Source organism: Eremomyces bilateralis (assembly GCF_010015585.1).
Source record: "Eremomyces bilateralis CBS 781.70 unplaced genomic scaffold P152scaffold_46, whole genome shotgun sequence".
NCBI classification, from domain to species: domain Eukaryota; kingdom Fungi; phylum Ascomycota; class Dothideomycetes; order Eremomycetales; family Eremomycetaceae; genus Eremomyces; species Eremomyces bilateralis.
In genome coordinates this window covers 36,749-57,598 of record NW_022985112.1, presented here as the reverse complement: position 1 = coordinate 57,598, position 20,850 = coordinate 36,749, and the positions used below count along the sequence as shown (strand labels likewise).

The following is a 20,850-nucleotide window of genomic DNA, read 5'->3' as shown; positions in this document are numbered from 1 at the left end:
CCGCTTACGACTCCGGCATGCTACTGCAGTCATCGTGTACATTTGCCCAATTGTCCCTTTTGAAAGAGTCTCCCTTTGATCTGGTTCTTGACTGCGACAGTTTCGAAGAACTAGATCTAAACAGCGGTACCATTCCGGTGCCCCAGTCTTGATAACTTTTCGGACATCTTTAAGGTCGATATCCCATTCGTGGGCGGTATCAGGATCGAAGGTATCAAAGTATTTGTATTCGGCCAAGCCATCAAGTTCTTTGAGGAGAGGTTGCCAATTATGGCGGCTTGAAGGGGGATGCCCAATAACCTCACGGATTTCCTCCTCTTCTAAGAGTTCACGGAATATTCCAACCCTTGTAGACCTCCCTAAGGTACCATGGTGCCTATCCGATAGTAACCAGGCGCGGAGGAATTCTTTAAACGTGAACCGCTGCTCTCGCCACAGATACAATGTTTCGCGTAATTTATCAAATGGTTGAAGTTTTTTTTTCCTGCAACACGCCGAATCTGCCGATATCTAGTAGGGGATCGTCTTAGGGAAGGGCGTTTTGGTCGGGGAGTCGAACCTGAGGGTGAAGACGAGGTAGAGGGCGAGGATGATAAATATGTCTCATCTGGCGGTATCGAAGATAACTCGCTGGAGATGAAGGGTGGGGTCGACATGGTGAAAGGGAAGATGATACGTTCTTGGACTGTGGAGTGGTTGGATTGGTCCTGAAACTTGATGAAATGTAGAAGTCAAGGGGTAGAATCAATTTGTGAAAACAGATTAGCGATAAACATTATGTATCAAGCACACTTAGCGATAGGAGTTCTCTCACCTATTTCATGATATGAAGCTGTACACCTCCACACAAACTATGCAGACGTCTCTCAGACGGCAGTTGTACCAACTGCCTTGATGGCGTATGATTGGTCAATATTTAGTGGCACATGCTAAAGAAGAGGCTGGGCTTTAATGGGTATAGCGGATCCCCATAATGGCCAGGGGGTACCATTGCCGCCTGAGTCCCAACTGAGATAAGATCTGCACCGTTCCAGCAGACTTGCTTGGAGGAGGGTCCGTTTTTGGACTTCCAATTCTCGAGTTCAGTTTTCGACCTTCGCAACCTCTATGGTTCCATGCTAATTTCGGAAGCATGATGGTGTCAAATGCCATGGCTCCGCCGCGGAGTCTCCATCTGCTTTCGCGTATAATAACCACTGCCCAGGTCCGTCGCTTAATGGATCGCTCTGTCATCCCCATTTCTTTGATATTTCCTGTCCTTGAGCTCTCGCTATTCCGTAGTTCCATACCGATCTCTGTCATCGCGCGGCCTTTACTCTCCTACGGGACCGCTCTCCACATCGACCACCGAGACCATAATGGGAAGGGCAATCAAGTCAAGCCCCCCGGGCAAAAAGAATACTACACGAGATGCTACGTACAATGAATCGCTCTACGCCGACGACCTAACCCCAGCATTGCGCCCTATCATCCGACACAAGTCCAAACTCGACCTTGGCAGATTATGGTGACATCTACGATGCGAGTAGATCCAGCGCGGCCCGTGTGTCTATTCCGGCATCTGTCGCTTCAATGTTTCATGACACAGGCCCAACCGGGGCCGCGGGTATCGGCGGAGCGTACAATGCAACGGTGCAAGCTAACGGTCTGCCTTCCATCGAGGACATGCGAGCACAGGTCCTGCGGGAGCTCGTTGCTGCTCATATTGCTAACTGCCTGGGTGAATATGACATCAATTCCGATGACGAATGTTGAAAAGGCAGGTCCTTGGGCTCAGTCCAAGACTCTTCGACCCGGCCCGGCTGAATATGAGCAATCTGTTTTGTTTTCTGTGTTGCTTGCCATCGATTCTATTTCATTTAATCACAACATTTATGGCATTGACGTCCCTTAACGATTGAATGGTGACCTGGAGGACAAAAGTATACTCCTTAGGAAAGAACATACATAGTCTTTGTTTATCAGCGACATGTACTTCCCGCAAAAGGTCTTGGTAGATCACAGCTAATTATTACGCTCGTCAATCTAGCTTGAGATTGCCATTTACTGTCTTTGAGCTGACGTTCCTCCTTTTTCACGAAGAATATTCTCTACTCGGGGAAATTGCTGATGTTCCAATTCTTTGCCAATGTCTTGCGAGTGTTGTTCTCGTCGACCGTCTCACGTGGGAAGAGCTTGGACAGCTGTATGCCCCCCTTGTCGGCGTCCATTTTCTTGAAGATGCGCATGATGCCTTGTTTTGTGTAGAAGTGTCTCATGTCCCGATCCTCCAAGTTGTTGTATGTCCGAAGGAGAAGAAGAGCCAAAGATGCGATGCCTGCCGCCAGAGCGGTGGCCACGGAAGAGCCCGACACGGTGGGCGTGACGGTGCCAATGTATGCGGGACCCACGGCCTCGATGTTCTCGCCAGGTATCCGGATGTCAACCTCTTTGGCCCTCATGTTCTTCGACGTGGAGTGGCCCCACCTATCCGTCGCACTGACGCTCACCACGTTCTTACCGTAGTCGGCCGGGTAGATGGGGTCGGAGAAGATGCCCTCGTCGGCGGTCGAACAGAACATCAAAGTAGCCCGCCCGCTTGAATCATCTGCTGCGTCCTTTATCGCCTTCTCCAACGCGCTGTCGTTCTTTAGCGTGGTCCAGCTCATGGATATTATGTCGACCTTTTGTTCGATGGCCCACTTCACAGCCTGCCGATCCGAACAGGAAACGTCAGTGATACCGCGGTGAGCGTGTCAACACGAATTGCCTGCACGCGCTACGAGGAAGAGGAAAGAATGACTCTGGGAGATCCGCCCTTACCTTTGCCGCGCTTTTGGGGTCTATATCGTTCCTCCCTTTACCAACACGAGCAATGTAGAGACGGCAGTATGGATTAGTCTGCCCTATCAGCGATGCCATCTGAGTTCCGTGGGCGTCCGACACCATCCACCAGGGCAGGATCCGATCCGAGCCGAACAGGTCGGCAGTGACGTACGAGACGCCCTTGGCAATCATTTCTCCGATGCTCGACCTAATCCTATCGGCCCCATTGTCGATGATAGCCACTTTGATCCTGCTGTCTGGGGGGGGAAGATCGATGCCTCTGACCGGTGGAATAGCGTACTTTCGCAGCCTCCGTACGTGCTGCATGTCCTCGTCATTCTGTGGGTCTTGCATCGCCTCGCCGCTAGTGCCCGGGAATTCGTCCTGCCCGTCGCAGTCTGAGACGTCGTACCTGTCGTCGACAAGCCGCTTCGCCTTCTGTTCATCCAGGAACTTATGGCAGGGTCCCAGTTGGCCGGTGAACTGATGCCTGGACGGTTGTGACTGTTAGTGCAAGCTATCAGGCCTAGAGTGCCCGGCAGCCATGAATACTTACATTGGAACATGCGCAGTAGCATCTTCGGGTTCGTGAGGAGGAGGAGGATAGTACCACTTCGCGTTAACTTTGATGTCCGGTTTATAGTTGAAATTGGTATCCGGGTCATTCTCGTATAACTTCTTATTCTCGGCATGTCGGCCCTCTAAATAAGCTTTATACTCTTCGGCGAGCTCCAGATGACGGCTGTGGATATCCTTCTCGTGCACTCCCTGGCATCGGATGGTACAGTTTAGTCAGAAGGCCATCGACGATTGGGATAGCATAAGAGAGCTGGACTGCTTACATCGGCAGGATCTAGATGAATAATATCGATTCGGACGTTGAGAAGCTGCATTTCGCACATAGACACGTCAGTGAACTGGTTTTTGTTGCGAAGGGCGGCGTTGATACAGACATTGGGGAGCCTTGCTAGGCCGTCCTTGCTTATCCAATGATACAACACGCTCCAATTGCCGCTGGAATACAACGTGAGTTCCTTCAGCGAATTCCGCGTTCCGGACGCCTTGGGCGGCTTCCCCCTGTCGACGCCTCCGGTCAGGATATCCAGGCTCATGTCCAACTTGCGCCAATCCAGGGCCTCAATCTCAAAGTTATTCAGGATGTTCAGCCCGAAGAAAGCAGGGTTCATTGGGTTGATCGTGTTGTCCGGTATGTTGAGCTTCTTGATGATTTTGACATTTTTCTTGTTCTTGAGCCACAGGAACAAAGTCCGCAAGGTCTTGTGGGGACAAGGCTGCTTGACGTAGTTGAGGTCCGGCAAGTGAACGAAGAAGAGGGTGTCTTCAAACTGCAGGGTGCCGTCATCCTCGTCAACATCCACGCCTTCGTCCATGTCAGTATCGAGGCTGGTTAGTTTCTCGACAAACTTCTCAAAATTGTGAGATGACTGGTTGAAGTCCGACATGTCCAGACAAAGCTCCTTCACTGCGTGGCCGGTCAGCCGAGTCATACGTGGGGGGCGTCCTGTACTATGGGTCTCGGAAAATACAGCGAACTTACGGTTGCCGGAGCTTCCATACAAAGCCATGCTGACATTTGGGATCCCTTTGACCTTCTGAAAGATGAGCGACTTGAAACTCTTCTTGAATTCCGACTCCTCTTGCGTCACTTCTGGGTCTTCTCGGTCCCTGTTCTCCCACTTATCCAATTCCTCCTGATATGGCGACCTTCCCTCTTTGTTTGTAGCAGTCAGAATGACTGGGAGAACTTTGTCGGCGTCTTCTCTTCGTTTGATCTCTTCCAGGATATGCGGAGGGTTGAAGTGGTTATCCCAAAAGGGCACTCTCGATTCGGCGTTAATGGTTTGGCTATTCTTGGCGGCTCTTTTTCTCTCGGGGCCGATCCTTGGCCGCGGCGGGATTGAGATCACTCCGCCCATGGCCTTGTTCATGGCACGGTGCAACGGCGTGTATTCATCTCCGTCTTTATCGGTTAGCGCCGTTGCAGAGCAAACTGCTACCATGAAAGACGTGAACGGGAGGAGCTTCTTCATGGCGAGGTGCACGCAGTTCTCCTTGGAGGCACTGTCCTCGGTACATTCGAGGACTCGGTCAAGCTGTTGAAGAAATCTCGGGTTCCGATCTTGGCCGAACTTGAAGTCGTAACAGATCCCAAGGAAGGTGGCCAGGAAGCTGAAGTTCTGGTTCTCAATGGCGTAGTGGATGGGCAGCTTCCCGGAGAACTCGTCCTCCCCCTTCCGGTCTGTGGCTGGTTTCTCGACAAAAACTTTCTTCAGTTCAGCATCTCTCAGCATCCAGCAGAGAAGAGATCGTCCAGTGTCTTTGGCCCAGATACTTTCGGTCCAGTTCTCAGACTTGAGTCTTGTGTGAAATATTAGTTGTAGAAGAGTTTTGTCGCCTCTCCTCCCAAAAGCCGCCGCCTCCACGATGTCTGTTTTCAGAGAGCGGGTGGCCGCGGCATCATTCCAGTCCGTTATCTCTCCAGCCGTCTTCAAAATCCGGTCTACCACATCCTTTGGATCCTTCTGGATCCGTGTTGCCACGGAGGCTTTCGAGTCCTTGCGATCTTTTTTATACTTGTCGTATGACATGATGTTTTGCTGTTCCCTCTACTGGATCGATTGCGATTTTTTTTTACACGCAAATGAAGCTGAAGACACTTCGACTCGACCAAGCTATCGCAGGCGGCACTCACTGGCCAATATTGGCAAGGTAATGGGGTGCTTAGTGGAAGAACCAGGAACGGGGAGGATTTGCAAACTATCTGAGAAACCTATGGGCAGTATGACCAGGTTTCTGCGCCACGTTGCGACATACACATAATCAGTTGACGAACTAGGAAAATCCTCTTCCCTTTTCGTCCCTGCGCTTCTTCCCGCATTACTCTATCCGGCCACCAACAGCCACCCCGTTCTAGCCCCACTCTTCACACTCACATTCCCTCACCAGGCCTGCCTCTCCACCTCATCGGCATATCCCCTCTCCTCTCCCGACAAGCATTCCCTAGCTTCTTCGCGCAGCAAGTCCGCAAGACGATCATACAAGGCGGCCATCTTGCGAAGCCGCTCTGTCCGAGCTATAGAATAAATTGGCTGTGCAGGAATCACCTGGGCCGGCCGTCGAGGATAAGGCTCTCGGGAAACCGGGCCGGGCGGTATCATCTCACTCTCCGCTCCGCTCTTGGGTTTTGATGTTGGGGGGTCAGCGACCTGGACAGCTGAGGGCTGCGGAGCAGGGGTAGGGGCAGGGGCAGGAGCAGGGGATGTGGCAGTGGTGGGAGGCAAGGTCTGCTCAGCTTGCTGCACGACTGAAGCTTGTGCTACCGCATCTTGCTTGCTAACTTCTGCATCTGCGCCGGAGGATTGATCTTCTGGTTTGTTTTGGCCGTCTAGTTCCATCCTCGAACCGGCGATTCCTAGTCAGTAGTCAGAGCCTGATCGCAGAATATTGAGAGGACTAGATCTTAGCTGGCGATTCATCGTACCTTGTTCGAATCTCACCAGTCGGCCTTGCTCCTGAAGATGTAGACCGACCTCGTCAATTCTCTTCATTACGTTATCTCTCGAAGCCGCGTGTAGGTTTTTCTCATCGACGCCTTTGGGAAGTCTCTGGACGGAGCCGGCTCGGGCCGGTCCGAAGACATCGAGAAGCGATGGGTCCTTCTTGCTGCGGAGGCCAGAAGGGACGAACTTTTTGAGCTTCTCAAACAGGACACCTATCTCGCCATCCGTGTTCGCCTCGACGCGGAACTTGGATCCCTTGGGGCGCTTGACTAGCAGAGCGACCGTGAAGCTGTCGCCGATCCCGTCCCCCTCATTTGCTGCGCGAACTTCCCACCACACGCGGTTGGCCCTCTTCCTCGATAGTGCCATGTTGGTGCGGTCCGTACCCGACTTTACCCTGAGCAAGTGGTGGGCCTTGAACTCGGACTTGGACGACCTCGAACCCTCTATGCCGGGTATGACTCCGTATATCTGCGCCTGCAGAGTTCCCTTCAGCGCGGTTTCGCGAGTCTCGTTTGTCGTGAATACGTCGGCAAACTGGTCGCCGCTGGAGGCAGGCTCAATAGAAGCAAGAAGCGGCACACTATCTTCGTGTTCATCTCTTCGCTGGCCCTTCGTCTCGTCCGGAAGAACAGTAAGAGTCACGTTGAACCATAGAAACTGCCGCTTGAGGTCGTCCGGCCTGGGAACAACTCTTACGACTAGCAAGCTCGCGTTGTCTTCGTCGCCCGTGTCGTAATCGCCATGGACCTCGTACACGAGTTCAAAGTCGACCGAGAACTCAGACCTCACGATGGTGCCAAGCTTTGGCATCAAATCAGACCTCACATGGGCCGCATCCGGAACATAGTTCTCGAGGGGGAACGATTTGAGTGTCCTGAGGGTCTGCTCAGACTGAGTCATATTGGAAACCCTGATTTTGAACATGAAAATCAAGTGCGTAAGTTAATTTGCTATTCAAAACATAAAACAATGTGTGTACATGTAAGAGAATTAATCTCAAGTTGGAATGCTAAGAATTCGCTATCATTCAGGGCGTGCGGGAGCTTCGGCTTGCTCGACTCGGTTCAAACCAGTGGTGCCCAATATATGCAGGGAAGGAGATGCATTGAACTCTTGCCGTCCTTGCCGTTCGAAGGAAGCGTGCGGCTTGGCACACCTACATCAGCACCAGTTCCCCCCCCCTCCCCCCCCTTAAAACCCCCAGCTGAAAAAATCCATGCATTAGAGCCAGCATTTACTCCAAATGTGTCGGGCGCCGGATGTGGGTTCATATTCGAGCAAGGCTCAGAGCACTTCTCTAAACCAAAATACTTCTCTGTTCAATATTTCATAGTATTGTGGTAGAGACGAAGATCTGGAGACGAGCAAACGGCTGTTTCGTGATCTTATTTACTTTTACATTTATTTTTATTGTTTTTGAAGACGCATAGTAAGACATGTCGAGCTTCGACGGCAAAGTCTCTGTGATCGGGGGGGCAGAACTATATCAGGGGGCGGAAGAATTGACGGCCCCAAAGTACAAGTGAGTGCGACAGTTGCCGTGAGCTTCTCCCGCTTATTTTGTTTGTTTACGAACAGTGTATTGGCGATTCACGGTCTGGGAAGCATGGGAGTCCAAAATGCGGCTTGGACTTGCAAGCAGGAGAAGGAGGCCACATCTTGGCTCAAAAATCTCCTTCCCATCCACGCCCATTGCTCCCGTATCATGACCTTTGATTATTGCTGCAAGGCAATTCATGAAGGAGTCTCGATGGATAACATAAGGGGTTTGGCCACCAAGCTGCTTGATCAGCTGCTGGATATGTTGGAGCCGGTAAGTGCTACTGAAGTTCAATCTACTGGATTTAATCGCTGACGAGGTCTTATGTTCAAGAGCGTTTACGTTGTATTTATTGCGCATGACCTCGGCGGACTGATAGTCAAAGAGGTAAATCATTGCCTGCGTTGCATGATGCGTGCGTCGTTGAAGCCTGGGAATGCTTGGAAAAGAGGTGCCATGAGGCGCTGACGTTTCTCCCCTCCCGGGAAAATAGGCGCTTTCAATAGCGATCCATTCTAGCAGGTACCATATCATTTCCGGCATGACCTCACTGCTCGTTTTCTTCGGTACGCCGCACCGCGTCTCAGGCTCGAAATCTTGGGAGAGCATAGCCAGTTGGCTCCTGCACGTGTCTGGCGAAGACACTCCCTACAGCGTTCAGCGGATCATCAAGACGGCACAGATGTTGAGGGCAGCAAACGAAGGGTTTGACTCCATGAAAAGTATGTATAGGGTCATCAACATACTCTATCAGCAGATCAGCCCGTCTGAGACAGCCGGCGCATTGATGTGGCAGGTGAGTGCTCCGCTGTTCCCAAGTATGATTTTCGAGAGACCTTTACCTTTTTACTTGCCGTCCTGACATGAAGTAGGCATTAGACTCAGATTCAGCCAAGATGGAGACGCATAGAGAGATAAATATTGGCCGTGATGAATCACATGCCGATATCACCAAATTTTCCGGCGAGAGGGACGAGGCGTTTGTGAGAATCTACCGTGAGTTGCGTATCTCAAAAGGTTCGTTCTTTGCATGCCATTAGCCAAGCTGTCAGGGTCAATGAGCTCCAGCCTTCAGTACAAAAGGTGCAAACGCTAACCAATATGTGCATAGGACCCGGGATCCAATATATGCAGTGTCTCGAATTCCTATCCGGCCTTGTCAGTCAAGATGGATTTGCCAAGCAGGCATTGACCAGCCGGGAATTCGGGGACATGGAGTCTGGCGCTTTGCGACAGCTCGAAGGCAACGAATTGTACAAGTCCTGGCGACAGAGCACCACCAGCACTCTGTACATCCAAGGACGTCTTGGTCTTGACGCTCCTCGTCTCTTAAGCCAGGTAACAAGCTCCGACGACACCATTGCCATAAGTTTCAGGTGCGATGCGAGAGATAGCTGTCACTATGGTTCAACTCAATTGTTCGCGTCACTCTGCCATCAGATACTATGTCTCAGACCTCAACTCTTCGACCACGTTTCCAAACTCTACAAGCTCTACTCTGAGGGGACTAGATGGCGGCCGAGGCTCCGAGTACTTTTCTCCTCACTGCTTGGCTGCCCTTTTGAAGGACATACAGTGTGTTTGATCCAGCATATGGATGAAATGCGGAATGCGAAACAGCTTCTGAAGGATATCGGCACCATGACCAGCGGTGCTGTTAAAAACTTCAAGCTCATCGTCACAGCCGGCTCCAGCACTAAGAGGTCGGAACTTTTCGAGCCTGCAACTGTTGTGTACATAAATCCAGCGCGGCACAACCTCGGGACCATAGTGGACTCTGAAGTAAACTCTCTGCTCTCCAAGCGACCGAGTTTGTCTGCCGCCGGCGACAAGTTCAGAGAGATGCTACGAGGCAAACTTACGGATAACCTGGAGCGTCTTGGCCTTCCGGAGCCTTCCACCGCCTCCATAATTAGGGTCTGGCTGATGCTCCTGCTCGATGTCGCAGATCCGGTCACAAACTCTTCTATCAGGCAGTCGGAACTTCTTATGGCCACCAAGACGGACGACATATATCGTGAACTTCTTTGCAGAATTCTACCTCGGCGCCGGCAGAAGGCACGGAATGCATTATCATGGATGGCTCGCGCGTTCCGTCCCTTGAGGCTTGACGAACTAGCTATCGCCACCGTATTTGAACTCGACAGAAAATCTATCACAGGCATCGAGGACGAAACTCCAGTCGACCTTGCGTGGGACATCAACGTCAACTTTGGAAATCTCGTTCAAGTGGATAGCGGCCAAATTGTCCACGTGCGCGACAGCTTCCGGGATTATATGTTGTGCCAACAGCCGAAGACGGATGACGAATGGCCGTTCCCTTTAGATAGCCATCGAACCATTGCACGGAAATGCCTCTCATATATCTCACTACTGGTACAGCAAGGGCCTGTTGAACTACCCAAGTCAGCAGACCGCCGCTCCGATCTTTTGTCGTACTCGGTTCGCCATTGGCCAAGTCACTACAAGGAGGATATCGCCGGGCGGGCTCCTGACTCGAACACTGAGCAAGGCGAATCGCAGGAGTTTGATGTCTTCAACGACCATGACCTCATTCAAAAATGGGCCCAGCTGTATTTTGATTCCGATCCTCCCGGTATGGCGTGTGAGTCAACTCATCCGTTGGTCGTATCGGTGGAGGTTGGGTGCTCAGACTTGGTCAGAGCCTTGCTTAAAGGTCAGACGCACAGTTCGGATATCCTGAAAACGGCTCTCGAGACGGCCATCAAAACAGGCGATGAGAGTCTCATCCGCATGCTCCTGGCTTCTGGAGCTACCAGCGACATTGCATTACATGTCGTGGCAATGTCGGGGAAACCGAGCCTCCTCGAGCTGTTTCACAAGACGGAGGATGATCTGAAATCTGAGAACTCCCAGGGCTTCACACCACTGCACTGTGCCTGCCAGAGCGGCTATCTTTCAACGGTCGAAGAACTGCTCCGCATTAGATCGGACGCGAAGGCAAAAAGCAACATAACCGGTCAAACTCCTCTCCATACTGCCTGCCAATTCGGCCACTTAGAAATAATTGCACGCCTTCTGGCAAGTGATGCTAATGCCAATGAGGAGGATAAGTCTGGATTCACGCCTCTGCATGTGGCGTGCAAGTGGCAGCAAGCAGGTTCTGTCAGCTGGCTTTTCAACAAAGTCAAGGCGGGGCAATCAATAGACGTAGATGCCCAGAGCCAGAGTTCGGTCACGGCATTACACCTCGCTGCGGAGTCTGGCCGGGTTGACATCGTGAGACTCCTCTTCGAGAATCATAGAGATCTGAGAGCCGGAACCGACACCCAGGACAAGATACGTGGGCTGTTGAGAACGAAAAACGCGGACGGCTCGACGCCACTGCACTTAGCCGCTGCAAATGGGCATTCTGAGGTCGTAAGGGAACTGCTGCGCTTCGAAACGGAGGAAGATCCCGTCGCTGTCCTAGAGATGGATAAGCAAAACTGTATCCCTCTCCATCTTGCCGTCAAAAGTGGCTGCTCAGACGTGGTGAAGCAACTTCTGGGACGTGAAAACGTCGTGAAGGACCAGATCATGAGCCAAGCCTGGCGCAGCTCTAGAGCCTTTCCGACCCATCTAGCCGTTATCAGTGGACATTTTACCATTCTGGAGCTCCTCTGTAAGGCGCATCAGAAGTCGGAAATTTCGCTCGACCTCTTTAACAGCTCGTCGTTGAGTCCTCTACATGTGGCGGCAACAAGCGGCCAGGTGGACATTGTCGACCTTCTCTTGGACAACAACGCAACGGCCAACATATTCGACTGGGAGAACGCCACGCCTCTGTTTCTTGCCAGTCGCGCGGGAAATGTCCGAATAGTTAATCTCCTCCTCGAAAAAGGCGCCGATCCAAACACGAAGACCGATTACGGAGTCACCCCAGTACTTGCGGCCGCTACTGCAGGATATTTTGAGATTGTCCAACTGCTTCTTAAAAAGGGAGCCGATCCTAATGCCGAGGACAACAACGGGCTAAACTCAGTGCTGGCAGCTGCCGAAGGAGGGTTTGCCAACGTGGTCGATCTGCTGCTCAAAAACGGTGCCAATGCAGACACTAAGAGCAGGAGTGGTTCGTCGCTATTGATGACTGCGGCGGAACGCGGGCGTACCGGCGTCGTCTCGATACTTCCTCGGAAAAGGCCAGATCTAAACGCCACAGACAATTCCGGCCTCCGTCCTCTGATATTGGCCGCCAAGGGAGGCCATGCGGAAGTCACCGAGCTCCTTCTGAAGAGTGGTGCTGATCCGAATACCGGGGATCCCGAGGGCCGTAAAGCGATCCATTTTGCGGCCGAACGTGGCGACCTCAAAACGATCCAGCTCTTACTGGCCAATCCCAAGGTTGAAGCCAATGAGGCCGATTCGAAAAGGCGCACGCCGCTTTATTTTGCGGTGGGGACCAAGTCTCTCAATGTCGTCAACGAGTTCCTCCAGAGAGGCGCTAGTGCCACTGCCGAAAACGAGGACGGCATCTCTCCGCTTGACTTGGAGGCCTCAGAAGAGTTGATGGAGATCTTGCTCGCTTCGACAAATTTTGATGAGATGGACGACCCGAGCCACGTGTTCGACAAGGCCCTGCGCCAAGCAGCCATCAGGGGCTACCTCAGGGTTATCAGGGAGCTCAATAACCATAATGCCAACCTGAAGACCTTGGACGAGAGCGGGCGTTCCTTGTACCACCTGGCGGCAGAGAGCGGGTGCGCAGAGGTTATTAAGCTGTTGTATGAACTTAATGTACCCGGCTTCGATGGGGTGGACGACGCAAAACGCACGCCGGCGTCTTATGCCTCGGAAAATGGTCACCTCGCAGCCGTGAAGCTCCTGGCTGAAGTGGCTCCGGAAAGCGTGAGGCGCCCTGACCAGAAAGATAGAACCCCTCTATCCTATGCGGCAGGTTGCCAGCAGGTCGGCGTCGCCGAGTATCTCCTCGAAAGCACAGTTGCAGTTGAGGACGTGAACAGGGCGGACTCGAGTAACCGAACACCCCTTTGGTTTGCTGCAGAACAAGAACTCACGCCCATCGTACAAACCCTTCTGCGTCACAAAGCAGATCCAAATATTGCAGACACAGACAATGCTTCGACACCGCTGCATCACGCTGCTAGTGCAGGTATCCCGGAGATGGTTAATCTCCTGCTAGACCTCAATTCCTCGATGGACGTCCGAGACAGCGAAGGACGAACCCCGCTATTCTGCGCGGCGTGGTCGGGGCGCACGGAAGTCGTTTCGATACTCATCGACAGGTGTGCACCCGATACTCCAGATGTCTCAGGCTGGCAGGCATTGCATGCCGCATACGACAGCCCAGAAATCCTCAAACTGCTCCTCACCAAGTCGCACGTTGATGTAAATTCTACGATGGGGGATGGGGCGACTGTACTGCATCTGGCCATCCGCAACTACAGAGAATCGGCAAATGTGTTGCTGGACTCCGGCGCGGATCCCTTAAAGCAGGACTTGGACGGGATCACCCCCTTACACCTTGCCGCCACCTACAACGTCGACGATGAGATGTTCGGTCTGCTGTTGCAAAAGGCCAACGGCCCACTTGACGTAAAAGACAGCGGTGACCATACTGCTCTCGTGGCGGCCATTGAGAATTCTAACCGATCTGCGGTAAAATTGCTGCTGAAGACTGGGCAATTCGTTCTCGGCGATGTGGGCAAGGAAGGAAAATCAGTACTCGACGTTGCCATAGAGACTGACTCTAACGGCGTGATGGAATCGATCCTAAGGCACGGCGGCGCAAGCATCTCCACAGAAAGCATTGAGAAAATCCTCGTTTGGGCGCTGAAGAATGACCAACAAGACATCGAGGAGCAGACAATGCAAATCCTCCGCGACAGAAACCCGAAAGCGCTGGACGAAAGCCATGCACTCTTTAGCTTCGCCACCAAGGCAGATGACATCTCTCTTGCCAAATTCCTGCTGGGGTTCGGATCGGACCCGGAGATAAGAGACGAGCACGGCTGGACTCTTTCGCAGGTCGTCGAAGCCTTTGAGTCGCCGGCTGGCATCCCATTGAGCTTGGATGATAAGCACAATCCACCCACTCGATGGAGTGCGCTCCATTCTTCGGACAACGCAGAAATGTCTAAAGAGAACGGACTCTGGCTGCAATATAGTGGCGAATCTGCTTCTAGTGATGCACCGAGAGTCATAGCTCGGTCGGATCATCCCATACCTCTGTCGCGGCGGTTCTATTTCGAGATCAATGTGATCAAAGGAAGTCAAAAAATGTGAGTTGTATCCCTTATTCGCCCCTTGGCAATTTTAAACTTCTGGTAAACATCTAATAAAATGCCATGCGAATATAGTCTGGGAATCGGGTTTGGTCACAGCAACTCCTCCAAGGAGCGCATACCCGGATGGGATGACAACAGCTGGGGATTGCACGGGGATGACGGCGCCATGTACCACGCGAATGGACTCTGGAGAGCGATTAACAATGACTGGAAATACGGTACCGACGACTGCGTCGGCTGCTGCATCGATCCCGTCCAGCGCAAGGCTTTCTTCACGAGGAACGAGACTGTGATCGGTAAGTTCATAATACCACCCCCAATATATCCTCCTCAACCTGATTAATGTCATAGGCGCATGCTTTATAAATCTCCACGGTCGTTTGTTTCCGATGGTGGGCTTCGGTGAGGGCACGGAAATCATCGCCAATTTTGGCGGCGATCTTGTATCCAAACCTTTCAAATTCCCCGAGGGCTTGACCAGGAACTATCGGGTGAGCGAGGAGATTGATTAAATCCCCTTGACCTTTGCTCCCTCTATGTCATGCCCATCGGCTGCATGGTCAATGTGTAAGTCGAGTGTATTGAGCTTTCGGGAAAGCGTATCTCCCACGAACCCCAAGTTGGACACGTCAATTCAGTAAGCAAATGGCTGTAGTCGAGTTTCTCGCCGGAGCAGACGTGCTCGAAATATTTCATAAATTCACTAGGAATACCATCGAATAGACCGCACTCTTTCATATACTACTTTCTCTCGAGGATCACCGTCTCTTTCTTCCGTAATTTGGCTTTAGGCTCTACTATAGGAGAGAACCTCGAAGAAAAGTAAAGGAGGATATATCTAAGTAATTCTACATTATTATAGGGAGACTACTCCAGACTACTATATTGAGGTGTCTTTTATTTCGAATACGCTGTGAGAGTTTGAATCAAGAGGATTCAGTGACCAGGTTAACGTTATCGAATTGCTAAAGAGAAAAGAGGGAAGAGGAGGAAGTCCTCTCTGTAAGGCGCATCAAGCATGGGCCAAGTATCATACCCAGAAGGGGAAGTTCCTTAGTATCCTAGCCCTTGGCGAGACGCCGGGGTATGGCATAGGATAAGAACAAGAACAAGTCTCTTCATAGATCTCTTCTTACCTTCTTCAAGAATTAGTTCAGCAATCGAAGTGCTCATCCTTGTGAAATCCTTACACTCTCCGTCCGACAGATATCTACACTGAATTACCACCATGGTGGGGTCACATGCCTTGCATGCCTAAGACCCAGTAGGGTTTCACCCTGGGTATATATAAGATCTTATAGACTAGCAAGATCTTACAGACTAATACGATCTTATAGACTAGTAAGATCTGTCAAATGGGAGCCTTATGGCCTTATTATTGTTCTTGCTTACGTAATAATCGACTACTCAGATAGTTCTCCTTTTCCATCAACTCCGTAGAAATCAAGCATCTATTACCTGCGATTGTCGAGGATCCTGCTTCCGTGCCGTTCCACACGTGACCCAGGTTCATCAAGTGACTGGTCAACAAGAGCGAGTGGGCTATAGCGCCCACACACGTCGCGTCTATCTCCCCCTCTCGATCATCACCACGAATATGTCTCACGAATATGTCTCAAGAAGCGAATCTTGAGGGCAGAATCCTATTAGCCCTTCAGGGTCTTAAATCTGATCGGTTTCGAAGTCCCGAGCCGCTGTGAAGGCATATAAGCTCCCTCGTAATCCCCTTGACCGTCGCTACGATGGCACCCCCTATCAACGCGATGCTCAGCCTAATTCGATGAAGCTAACTCTGGTCGATGAATCAGTGCTTGTCGAGCGCGTTCTAGACCTCGATTCCCAGGGTCTCCCTCCATGTCTATTGCACGAGAAATAGCGGATATCCTTCTCCAGGCCCGTGAAACGCGTTCTCAACCTATCTCAGTCGGAATTAACTGGGCATCTATGTCCATCGTCACACCAAATTCAATCGAAAATACGACTGCCAGAGAGCCCAATGCGAGGACCCTTATTGGAAACCAGTTCAAGCTCGTACGGTATACGATCCAGAAGTACGGTGTCGTACCAGAGGACCAGTACAACTTTGATGAGACTGGCTTTATGACGGGGATCGTGCTGGCATACCTAGCGCGCGTGTTTGGCCTACTGGCGGCGTGGTCGACGCTGCGTTTGAGTTTGAGCGGGAACGACCGATCATGATCGGGCTTGTGCTGTTCATTATCTGGTATACAACTTTCCAAGCCTGCTCGTAGTTATCTAGACTTCTTGTAAGGGACCAATAAGCAATGTCACGGCAGCCATCGATACTAGCTTCAAGTAGCCGTATCTCACTGCCACTCGCCAAGGCTCCCTTGTCAGAGCTCAAACCGAATATTGTCTCCAGCGCTGACAAGCATACCCACCAAACCACGTTGCGTATATTTCATGGACAACATCATAGGCAGCCGATACATCCCAAATTTCTTCACCAATGATAATGCGGTTGCTACCTTGTATGCAGCTCACTGGCTGCATGCACGCCGAGCAGAAGCCAATCCTGCAGGTGGCTTTCTTCAATTTCGCAGCTCGCGATCATCTCTACAGTATCTCCTGTCGAACATTACGATTTAATGCATCGCCGTGGCGCTACAGCTCCGTTGCGTCGTTCGCTGCTTCCTGTGACCGATGCAACATGTGCCAGCGGACGCGCACAGCGCCCGGCGTCCGGTCCGGGAACTTTCGAAAGATCCATGGCCATGGCTTCCCCTCGGCCTTGTAAGCCAACAAACGCTGCTCCTCTAAAGGTTCCCACCGACGGCGTGTTCCGCCGTCTATACCTTGGTCAATGTACTTCTCATCGCCAGCTTCATCGTCGCTGACGGTGCTATCGCTCCTACCAACGCTGCAGTCATCCTCTGAGTCCGAAGTGTTTGCCATGGGGACGGTGGCCTCAGTAGTATCTCTTCGCGGATTCGATGTGACCTCGTGCTGTGTGGTGACGCCGGCATTGAGATAATGATTGCGAATAAAACCGGTGAGCAGCCATTGTCCTGCTGCGAGCGGTTTGAGCGTTATGTCTTGTATCTTCGGTACGCCCAAAATATTCTCTATAAGCGTGAGCAGCTTGCTATAAGAGATCACCCCGATATCGCCATCGGCCTTAACCGTAGCTGCCAAGAAAGTGTCACCGGGAGTTGGACGAAGAGAAATGTCGGTCACATTAAACCGGGCCACGGTAACGGGCCCGCTGTCGTCGCCGTCGCGGTTGTCTCCATCGTTTCTTCTGGCTGCGGGGTGGTCGGGATTCGGACTGCTCGGGGGGCGTGTGGCCCGTTGATCCCGTGGGAACGTGGGAGTATTCCTCCCGGCATTTGATTGGAATGGCTGACGCCTACGCTGGATCTTGCCTCGATGCCGTCGCCCCAGTGGCGGTCTCAGCGACCTTATTCCGTGGTCATCATCCACGGCGTGCACTTCGTCTGTGTCATAGCCATAGCAACGACCATAGTCAGCAGTGTCTCTTAGCTGGCTATGCTCCTGAATGGGATCGTCGGTCTCGCGTCGCTGGTACGCTCGTATTGTATGGGGAGACGGGGCCGGTGGTGGACTAGTGCTGGTCAGCACACGGTTGCCGGAACGGTCGCGGTTTATGTGCTCGCTGCGCCCCCTTCCTCTATTATTCGCTGCATCGCCCTCGTCATCGTTTTGGGGAGATATCTCGGCATCGCCAGAGCCCGACAGTTGCCTTTCTACACGATGACATATGCGTGGAGTCTCGCACCGCCCTGAAGAGTCAAAGCCAATATTCGGGGCCACGGTGTCGGGCGGTGGCGGCTCGCCGGAGCGAGATCGTCTGGACCGCTTCGCCGGACGCGGCTCCTCCAACGGTTGGCTATCAATCTGGTGTTGAGATCTCGCGCCGCGCGCAGCATTGAGGTCGGCGGGCGGGGTCGTGCGGGAGGAGGAACGGGTCCACTTCCTCTGTTTAATGGACGATGGATTAATTATAGGGTCATTGTTTTCGTTGGTATTGCCATCCGTTTCCTCTATACAAAACTGTCAGTAATGGTCATGCTTATTCTAGAGAGCGGCAAGGCCATACCTAAAGGTTGCAGGTTAGTAGATTCAGCCGTTTCGGTAGATTGCACAAGGCTCTCAATTGGTAGTCGCGTATGATCTGCTACTGAGACGCTGTCATCCATAGCACGATCGTGGGCTGCCATCTGGGTTAGCGTAAAGGAGTGAAGCACCGGAAGGGATCTGCTGATTACACATGTCGGTACCACTCCGGGGCACGTCGACACCATTGGAGGGTTCGTCATTTTGTCCAGGTGGCAGGATATCACCGCTCTCTATCGCTTGTGACGAGCTCGAATCACGGGCTCTATCCGCGGCCGACGAGCCACTGAGTTCCGGTCTTTGCGAGCCCGCACTGAGCAATACGTTCAGAGCAGGCAGCTCATCTTCAGAACCAGTGTAGGACTCGCTGTTTTCAACGAGGATGGCCGTGTCTAAAAGGAATTAGTAACTGTCTTTTTAGAATATGGGCGCACCGCTTCCCTAGCAACTTACCTGGACAGTTCCCTGTGGATGCCCCGCCCGCTGATTGCTGTGCCGGATTTGACCTCGTTAAGCCTTCGGACTCTAGGATATCATCAATATCAGTCCATAAGGTGTTCGTAGAGTCACCGGCCCCGTGTCCGGAATTTGGCGTCCGAGTTTTCGGTCGCTGGCTCTTTGGGAGTCCCGAATAATAGCGAAAGTTATCAGACCGGCGAAAGTGTGATTGAGTATCGGAGGAGCAAGGAGCTGTAGTGGCCGTCATGTTCGCCTTTTGGGACTACCTCGCTGCTGGACGAAAGTGTATCACTGAAAAGTGTGAGGAGTCGGTGCTCTTTGAGAAGGAGGATAATGGAATAGCTGGCACCTTTATATATGGCAAAGCGTACTCCTTCTCTTGCTCGCCCGTGCGGGAAATTAGGTCAGTTCTCGCTCGCCGCTCCCATGAATTGCGGCTTGCGAGAAAGAGCGAGCGTGGAAGGGCTGAAAACATGGGTTCAATCAAAAGGGCAGGAGAAGCATGAAATCGCCTCCTCCGCCCTGGACAGCCAGACCGAACCTTCAGACGCCGCTGCCGCCGTCTTCTAGATGGGAGGATCGAGCGGCACTTTCGCAGGTGCAGCGTGGGAACGCCAATCAAGCATAATATCGCATCCACGCTCATCTGTCGGATGAAAGAAGCCTCGGATGACGTGTCTCGTTCTTGGTCTTGGATTGGGCCATTTCAGCCTTTGAACGAAGCATCCAGTATGCAATTTCTAAGGGCGGACTGGCAACTGGCGGCTCAGGTCCTGGACCAGAACGAAATCATCCTTCGCGCGAACCCACCGCTCTGGGGTATTCCATCTGGCGATCACCTGTTGAAGAAGGGCAAGAGCGTGCTCCGCGTCGCACCTAGGATGGAGCCATACAAGAGCCGGAGATACTAACGCATGAACGCGCATATATTCGCCCGTATTCACTCATACAGCACCTCGGGAAACTCAGTGCGAAATTTGCGGCGCCTCTCGGAGCGGGGAGACGTCGTGCATCCTGCGTCATGTGTGTCTGCTGACTGCGCCATCGCTCCATAACAGCCCTAGTTTGAGTTTGAACAAGTCTCTCCGCACTTTTCACTCCCCTGCATTCCGACCCTCCCCACCTCGTCGACTGCTCCGGCTGCCGCCTGAGTCTCGGAGTCGAGCAGGCTCAGGGGCTGAGCAGGTTTCTTGGAGATCCTTTGGGATCGCCGGGTGTCAGATAGATCCCCAACACCCCCAACCGTCTTCCAGACGGCCAAGAAGGCAAAAATATGGCGTGCGCCTCTCACCCTCTCGTCATCTCGACCGGCTTATCCCACGAATCCGGCAATGCCACGTAGCAGCAGCAAAGTGGGGTTGGGTCTTGTGACCGTCCTTCTAATGACTCAAAATTAAAGGATGACGGTGGATCGAGGCACTGGGATCGGCATGGCCGAACGGAATCAACGGGCCCCAATGCCGGAGGCGGCGAGGGCCACTCGACGACGACGAGCAGAGAATGAGCGAGATGGTCGCCCGCCGGCTGAACTTGAGCAGGACCGTGAATGACGAGAATATCGATTCGTAGTCGGGGAGACTCTCACTCTCTTGAGAGAGAGAAGGTGGTCTAGGAAACTAGCGGCGTGCCTAACCAATTCAAGTAGATGGGCTTCTCGAGAACTAAGAGACCGCAGCGCAGTGTGGACATAGCGTATTTGGAACTGCGACAAGGAGGGGTGGGCCCGCAGGGGAATGCAATCGAAAGCAGAGTAAGCGGGCGGCGAGAGCGAAGGAGGGCGGGCGAAAGGGTAAGTTGGGAGCGAAGGATGATGAAGAGCGGCCGATCTCTTGGACACCGCGGTAGTTGAAAGGGGTGGTAAAAGAAAGGGGGAGACGGAGGAGAATGAAATAAAACGGCAGAAGAAGGGATGGTGGGAAGCGGGTTTTATATACTGAAGGTCGAGGAGGCAGACTCGGCGGAAAAGGCGGGAAATCTTCGGGGGATTCGCATCGACCAATGAGCGGGGACAGCAGCAGGGCGCTAGGGTCGGAAGAGGCAACCCGCCCAATTTGGCAGCCGACCTGCCGTCGTCTCTTTTACTTAGTATTTAGGGATCATGTCCCAAGATTCAGTTGCCGGCCTTATAGATGGCGTGAAAATCGAAGTTCGATTTATAGTTGATACAGAAGTTGAT

At 52.4% G+C, this 20,850-nt stretch overlaps 7 protein-coding genes across 7 annotated transcripts; 3 read left to right on the top strand and 4 right to left on the bottom strand.

The window, feature by feature from the left end:
• Positions 1 to 833, bottom strand: P152DRAFT_259448 (uncharacterized protein; the record flags this gene model as incomplete). The annotated part of the gene is made up of 3 exons (XM_033674782.1): positions 815 to 833; positions 560 to 749; positions 1 to 500 (listed from the first exon to the last, which is right to left on the bottom strand). Coding segments are annotated over exons 2-3 (597 nt in total), but the record flags the coding sequence as incomplete, so codon positions are not given.
• A 570-nt stretch (positions 834 to 1,403) lies between these two features.
• Positions 1,404 to 2,075, top strand: P152DRAFT_259250 (uncharacterized protein). The gene has a single exon (XM_033674779.1). It carries the CDS (start codon positions 1,505 to 1,507, stop codon positions 1,892 to 1,894), a length of 390 nt encoding a protein of 129 aa, XP_033529636.1. The 5' UTR covers positions 1,404 to 1,504; the 3' UTR covers positions 1,895 to 2,075.
• Positions 2,076 to 2,090: 15 nt separating this feature from the next.
• P152DRAFT_364080 (subtilisin-like protein) lies at positions 2,091 to 4,610 on the bottom strand (the record flags this gene model as incomplete). Its single annotated transcript, XM_033675403.1, has 5 exons — positions 2,091 to 2,690; positions 2,803 to 3,295; positions 3,362 to 3,573; positions 3,759 to 4,288; positions 4,364 to 4,610. Coding segments are annotated over 5 exons (2,082 nt in total), but the record flags the coding sequence as incomplete, so codon positions are not given.
• Positions 4,611 to 5,765: 1,155 nt separating this feature from the next.
• On the bottom strand, positions 5,766 to 7,229 carry P152DRAFT_406335 (uncharacterized protein; the record flags this gene model as incomplete). Its single annotated transcript, XM_033676868.1, has 2 exons — positions 5,766 to 6,130; positions 6,308 to 7,229. The coding sequence occupies 2 exons, from the start codon at positions 7,227 to 7,229 to the stop codon at positions 5,766 to 5,768; spliced, it is 1,287 nt and encodes a 428-aa protein (XP_033529634.1).
• Positions 7,230 to 7,558: 329 nt separating this feature from the next.
• Positions 7,559 to 9,128, top strand: P152DRAFT_259312 (uncharacterized protein). The gene is made up of 6 exons (XM_033674781.1): positions 7,559 to 7,851; positions 7,908 to 8,142; positions 8,203 to 8,256; positions 8,363 to 8,687; positions 8,742 to 8,865; positions 8,981 to 9,128. The coding sequence occupies exons 1-5, from the start codon at positions 7,766 to 7,768 to the stop codon at positions 8,777 to 8,779; spliced, it is 738 nt and encodes a 245-aa protein (XP_033529633.1). The 5' UTR covers positions 7,559 to 7,765; the 3' UTR covers positions 8,780 to 8,865; positions 8,981 to 9,128.
• A 1,018-nt stretch (positions 9,129 to 10,146) lies between these two features.
• P152DRAFT_406355 (ankyrin) lies at positions 10,147 to 10,965 on the top strand (the record flags this gene model as incomplete). Its single annotated transcript, XM_033676872.1, has 1 exon — positions 10,147 to 10,965. A coding segment is annotated over one exon (819 nt), but the record flags the coding sequence as incomplete, so codon positions are not given.
• Positions 10,966 to 16,529: 5,564 nt separating this feature from the next.
• Positions 16,530 to 19,167, bottom strand: P152DRAFT_259197 (uncharacterized protein). Its single transcript, XM_033674778.1, has 4 exons — positions 18,669 to 19,167; positions 18,368 to 18,607; positions 18,199 to 18,312; positions 16,530 to 18,142 (listed from the first exon to the last, which is right to left on the bottom strand). Exons 1-4 carry the CDS (start codon positions 18,919 to 18,921, stop codon positions 16,743 to 16,745), a joined length of 2,007 nt encoding a protein of 668 aa, XP_033529631.1. The 5' UTR covers positions 18,922 to 19,167; the 3' UTR covers positions 16,530 to 16,742.
• Positions 19,168 to 20,850: the final 1,683 nt, after the last annotated feature.

Bases quoted from the DNA above. Each gene is read 5' to 3' on its own strand.
- P152DRAFT_259250 (XM_033674779.1), top strand. From the start codon at position 1,505: ATGGTGACATCTACGATGCGAGTAGATCCAGCGCGGCCCGTGTGTCTA.
- P152DRAFT_259312 (XM_033674781.1), top strand. From the start codon at position 7,766: ATGTCGAGCTTCGACGGCAAAGTCTCTGTGATCGGGGGGGCAGAACTA. The intron at 7,852-7,907 runs GTGAGTGCGACA...GTTTACGAACAG, and splicing joins TTGACGGCCCCAAAGTACAA to TGTATTGGCGATTCACGGTC. The intron at 8,143-8,202 runs GTAAGTGCTACT...CTTATGTTCAAG, and splicing joins TGCTGGATATGTTGGAGCCG to AGCGTTTACGTTGTATTTAT.
- P152DRAFT_259197 (XM_033674778.1), bottom strand. From the start codon at position 18,921: ATGACGGCCACTACAGCTCCTTGCTCCTCCGATACTCAATCACACTTT. The intron at 18,313-18,367 runs GTAATCAGCAGA...CCCAGATGGCAG, and splicing joins CCGGAGTGGTACCGACATGT to CCCACGATCGTGCTATGGAT. The intron at 18,143-18,198 runs GTATGGCCTTGC...AGTTTTGTATAG, and splicing joins TACTAACCTGCAACCTTTAG to AGGAAACGGATGGCAATACC.